Source organism: Crocodylus siamensis, chromosome 1, assembly GCF_052110815.1.
Source record: "Crocodylus siamensis isolate JL-2025a chromosome 1, ASM5211081v1, whole genome shotgun sequence".
Taxonomy (NCBI): Eukaryota; Metazoa; Chordata; order Crocodylia; family Crocodylidae; genus Crocodylus; species Crocodylus siamensis.
In genome coordinates this window covers 422,432,539-422,438,412 of record NC_143395.1, presented here as the reverse complement: position 1 = coordinate 422,438,412, position 5,874 = coordinate 422,432,539, and the positions used below count along the sequence as shown (strand labels likewise).

At 51.2% G+C, this 5,874-nt stretch overlaps 1 protein-coding gene across 1 annotated transcript; it reads right to left on the bottom strand.

The window, feature by feature from the left end:
• Positions 1–3,037: 3,037 nt before the first annotated feature.
• On the bottom strand, positions 3,038–3,994 carry LOC149875617 (olfactory receptor 51A4-like). Its single transcript, XM_090059048.1, has one exon. The coding sequence runs from the start codon at positions 3,992–3,994 to the stop codon at positions 3,038–3,040; it is 957 nt and encodes a 318-aa protein (XP_089915174.1).
• Between the last annotated feature and the right edge of the window lie 1,880 nt (positions 3,995–5,874).

Genomic DNA, 5,874 nt, shown 5'->3' with positions numbered 1-5,874 from the left:
GAGGTTGATTCTTAAATCACTAAGTGCTTGGCCAGATGAGCAGGAAAAGAGGTGTCTCTGCCCCGTCTTATCTCTGCCCTTTCCTCTCTCAAATGCAATTCCATTCGGAAGTGGAGAGAGAAGCAAGAGATGCCCCAGGGTGCATGCAGGGAGTGCAAGGTAGACAATAGAGCAATGTGTCTTATTGCATCTCCAGGCAGGTTTTGCTTGTACATATGGCTCTGCAATCTGAGAGACACAGTGTTGTGTTTCTTAAATAATAAGGTCTGTGGAGCAGAGGCTGCTTTCCTGTTTTATAAGGGTACAGCAACAAGCACGGTGGGGATCTGGTCCTTGCCTGGGCTTCTGGGCCATTCTGCAGTACAAAGGACTCATCATCGTGGCTGGTGGAAGGATCCTTATGATCCAACATTACACAGGTGGAGAAAATTGCTCCTCGTCCTGTCATCTGCCCCCACTGAGACCAGTCCAGCTCCATCCTCTTTGCAGCCCCCCTGTAGGGGGTTGAAGGCTGCTATCAAATCCCTTCTCAGACTTTTTTTCTGCAAACTAAAGTTCCCTCAGCCTCTCCTCACAAGTCATGTCCCACAGCCCCCAAACCATTTTCGTTGTCCTCTGCTGGACTTTCTCTAACGTGTCCACATCCTTTCTGTAGTGGGGGGCCCACAACTGGGCACAGGACTCCAGATGTGGCCTCCCCAGTGCCGAATAGAGGGGAAGAATCGCTGACCTCGATCTGCTGGCGACGCTCCTACTAATACAGCTCAATGCAGCTGTTCACCTTCTTTGTGACAAGGGCACACTGCCGGCTCCTGTTCAGCTTCTTGTCCCATATCACCACCAGGTCCTCTTCTGCAGAGCTGCTGCCCAGCTAGTTACCCCCAGCCTGCGCCAGTGCATGGGATTGCTCCCTCCGAAGTGCAGGACTTTGCACTTGTCCTGGTTGAACCTCATGAGATTTCTTTTGGCCCGATCCTCCAATTTGTCTACGTCTCTCTGGATCATAGCCCGGCCCTCCAGTGTATCTACTACTCCTCCCTGTTTCGGTGTCATCTGCAAACTTGCTGAGGGCGCACTGCATCCCATCTTCCAGGTCGTTGATGAAGATAGTGTACAAAACCAGGCCCAGGACTGGCCCCCGAGGCACTCCATTTGATACTGGCTGCCAACTACATATAGAGTCATTGACTACTGCTTTTTGAGCCTAATGAACCAGCCAGTTTCCACTGTATGTCAATCCAGTCTGAATCTTGGTCTTAATTTCCATGAGCACACACAATCAATGTGTTCATCTCTCCATGCCCTGACTCTCCATTCGCACTGCTGATGCTGCTTTTGCTGGCGGACACTGGCAAAGTGACTTAACCACTCTGCGACTCGGTTTCCCCACCTGCACAATGATGCACTGCTGATGCTGCTTTTGCTGGCGGACAGTGGTCCACCACTCTGCGACTCGGTTTCCCCACCTGCACAATGAAGATGAGAACTGCAGGAGCACCTGAGCTAAACAGCAAACTCCTGGCACCCAGCAGAGAGGGCCTGGCATCTCTCTGCTTCATTGTAGGCCCTGCTGTGTCCCAAGTCTGCCTGGGGAAGCTCTGGTCTCTTTTCTCCAGAGGCTCCAACAGGCACTTTCCATTGCTGGGTAAGCCAACCCTTTGCATAAATGAAAATGCAAACAGCTTTAGGTCTCTTAGTGAGAAAGTGGTCCATCCAGAGGCCAGATATCTCTTTATTCCTGCACTCTTTGCTCAGCTGAGACAGATGATCAGCTCTTCCCACAGTTTCCTGTGCCCCCACAGGGTGCATAAAATGAACCTCCACATTATTATTATTATTATTATTATTTTAAATCATGATTTTTAAGGCATTCTCATGTTTCCAGGGATTTTTGATTGAACGGGGTTGGAGATGGTGCAACTGGAGCAACGCAGTTTGGATTCCAAACCCTCTTAGCATTTTGATGTGATCCAGAGTTTCATTGTTCAAACATCTCACCCAGCTTCTTACATTAGACTTCATTTCATCCACTGAACTTCCCCTCCCACTCTTACCAGACACAGCTCCGTGAAGGCAGCTACCCCTAAGTTAGGGCTTGAGAGCCATTTAAGCCAGCACAAAGCAATGCCATTAGTCAGTTCAGTCCAGGAAAGAAAGCACAGCATTGACTACTGGTGAAATGGCATGGAGAATTTAGGAATACGCTGCAATACCCAAATGCACGGCCCACTCTGCTACGTGGAAATCCAAAATAGGAAAAGGTACAACAAATGTCATCGCAACAGCTGCCAAATGCCCAACAGCTTCCTGGTCGATGGAGCAACAACTATAGAAATCAAAAATCCCAAATTAAAAGTGGACCAGGATGTGACAGCTAATCACTCCCTACTGCTACCATCAAGGTCAGATTTGATCTACTTTAAGCTAAACAATGCTTGTAAAAAGAAATTAAATTCATCAAGTCCTCTGTTCTCTACATCAGGGGTTTTCAACTAGAGGTAGGCTCACGGATCGTCTGTGGGGGACCCCCACGCCCTGAGCCCCCGCTCACCTAGCTGCTGGGGGACTCCTGCCTTCTTGACTAGCTGCATGGGGTACAATGACCCACAAATGTTGAAAACCCTTGCTCTACTTCATAGCTAGGACTCATGTGTTTCCAGCTCCGTCCTCTTTGCAGCCCCCCTGCAGGGAGGTGAAGGCTGCTATCAACCCCCCCTCGGTCTTCTCTTTTCTAAACTAAATAAGCCCCGTTCTCCCAGCCTATCCTGAGTTATGTGCCCCATCCCCCAAACCAGTAGGTAGTTTGACCCCCCCCTTGCAAAAGTCTTGTGTATGGTGACCCCCCCCCAGGTGCAGAGTAGCACAAGGCTGAGGGACCCCAAAATCCTGCACATGCTCTATTTAGCTGGGGGAAGGAGGTTGTAAGTGGCTTCACCTCCTAGGCTTCACCCTCATACTTTTCCTGGGGAGGGGATTGCACCCCCTGCCCCCAGAAGACTTACAACCTTCCTTTTCTGTGCAGGGATAGGCCTGGTTCTCAGTGCATTGAGTGGACCCTCTGGGACCTCAGGAGCCGGCTGGCAATGTGCCCACGCACCTCCTTCATCTTCACGCAGTACAGCAGGGGGTTGAGGACCGGCGGGACCAGGAAGTGGAGGAAGGAGAGGAGGATGTGGATGAACGGGGCGACATGGAGGCCCAGCCGGTTGATGAGTGACAGCACCAGCATGGGGGTGTAGAAGATCACCACCACAGAGATGTGCGAGGTGCAGGTGTTCAGCGCCTTGATGCGGTCCTCCACCGACATGATGCTGAGGACGCCCTTCAGGATCCAGGTGTAGGAGAGGATGATGAACACGGGGTCCAGCCCCATGGTGGAGAAGACCACAAAAAGCCCATATGAGCTGTAATGGGCGTTTGTGCAAGCCAGCTTCATCACATCTGGGTGCAAGCAGTACGAATGAGAGAGGACATGGGGCCAGCAGTACCTCTGGCCATGAAGGAGGAAGGGGAGGGGGAGATGCAAGACGATGCTCCGGACGGCGATGGCAATGCCAATCTGAACCACCCGGGTGCGGGTTAAGATGGAGGGGTACCTCAGGGGCTTGCATATGGCCACAAAGCGGTCGAAAGCCATGGCCAGCAGCACTGAGGACTCCATGATGGAGAATGTGTGGATGAAGAAGAGCTGGGAGAAGCAGGCACCAGCGCTGACCTCTCGGTGGCCAAACAGAAATAAGCTGAGCACGGTCGACAAGAGGGCAGTGGATAGGCCCAGATCCGACACAGCCAACATGAGCAGGAACAGGTACATGGGCACATGGAGACTTGGCTCCGTGAGGATGATGCAGACAATGGTGCCATTCCCTACAGCCGACAAGAGGAACAAGGTGCAGATGGGCAGAGCCAGCCAGGAAGGAGCAGCCCCCAGCCCTGGGAAGCCCGTGAGGAGGAAGGTGAGCGAGGGGAAGCCAGTGAGGTTGGAAGTTGACATGATGCTGAAAGCGGCAGCTGGTGGTGTCCTGTCCCGTGGAGATTGGCAGGGTTGGCCAGCTGCTAAGGGGGAAATCAATGGCACATCAGCATGGGCAAGAAGGTGCATCAGGACAGAGCGCTAGACCGACACAAACCCTGACTTCACTGAGGTAGCTCACTCGTAATGCAGGGAACATTTTAAGTCAGATGTGTTCCCCTGCCAAAGTGCAAAAATGCCCCAGCCTGGCAGCACGTGCGCCAAACCCCAGGGCATTTTTTTCCAAGGAAAACTTTTTTTTTCAAATGCATTTCATTCTCTCAAAGAGCTGCTTTTGCCCTCAAAAATCTTTGTTCCTGAACTTTTTAAGAATAGGACAAAGGAGCTGTTTCCCATTGGTGAAAAAGCACAGGCCATTTGGGCTCTTTCAGAGACAACCACAGAACGACCCTGCTAAGCCTGTGTCTAGGCATTTAGAGAAATGATAGGAGTAGACGGCACCCAACAGCTCCCACATACTGGTGACTGAAACTAGGGGTCCTGAGTGTCGGTCCACAGCTCAGATCACAGGCCTGTACTTCCTGGGTGTCTTTCAGTGTCTGTGTTTGGAGCAGCCTTAGCACACAGCTGTGGGCTGGGTGGTGTCAGCTTTTAGCACTTGCCTCTTAAAGTCATCTGCAAATATCTAACCCCTTGCAAAGACTGGGTTTAAAATCACCAGGGGGCTGGGTCTGCTCTGCACCCTGCTTCATTAATGGCCTGGAGAATGAGATGGAGTGAATCCTAAGAAGTTCATGGAAGACACCAAGCCGGGGAACTAGTAGATATGCTGGAGGGTAGGGTTAGGAGTCAGAGAGACGTAGACAAATGGGAGGATTGGGCCAAAAGAAATCTCATGAGGTTCAACAAGGACAAGTGCAAAGTCCTGCACTTAGGACTGAGCAATCCCATGCACCGGGACAGGCTGGGCAGCAGCTTTGCAGAAAAGGACCTGGGGGTGACAGTGGACAAGAAGCTGAACAGGGGCCAGCAGTGTGCCCTTGGTGCCAAGAAAGCTACTGACATCCTGGGCTGCATCGGGAGGAGCGTTGCCGGCAGATGGAGGGAAGTGATTCTTCCCCTCTATTCTGCATGGGGGAGGCCACATCTGGAGTCCTGTGTCCAGTTGTGGGCCCCCACTACAGAAAGGATGTGGGCACATTGGAGAAAGTCCTGTGGGCGGCAGTGAGAATAGTTTGGGGCCTGGGGCACATGACTTGTGAGAAGAGGTTGAGGGAACTGGGCTGATTCAGTCTGGAGAAGAGAACAAGCATTCCCCAGGGATAACTGGTGGTGGCATAGGGTGCACCAGCATTTGTTGTCCCTGGGGAACCAAACATTCACATGTGTCTGGACATGGCCACAGTCTTTCCTTCTGCAGACTAAATCAGCCCATTTCCCTTAGCCTCTCCTCACCAGTCCTGTCCCTCAGCCCCACAACCATTTTCCTTGCCTCTGCTGGACTGTCTCCAGTGTGTCCACATCCTCTGTGTAGTGTGTGTGGGGGGGGGGGGCAAAACTGGACACAAGACTCCAGATGTGGCCTCACCAGTGTCCAATAGAGGGGAAGAATCACTTTCCTCCATCTGCTGGTAATGCTCCTACTAATGCAGCCCAGGATGCCAGTAGACTTCTTGGGCCCTTGTACACATGACAAAGGGCCCTTATAGATGTGGTGAAATTGCCCTTTTTAGTGGTTTAATTGTCCTTTTTAACTATTTAATTGTGTAACAGTGTACACATTCAGCAGCATATTACGATTAAATTTCATAACAGTGTACATCTTTGGTGGTGTATTTTGATGTATATGACTTTTTTGCTTGGCAAAGTAAAACACATCCAATGTATTTTAGTTTGCTACC

Coding starts and splice junctions, on each gene's coding strand:
- LOC149875617 (XM_090059048.1), bottom strand. CDS start 3,994: ATGTCAACTTCCAACCTCACTGGCTTCCCCTCGCTCACCTTCCTCCTC.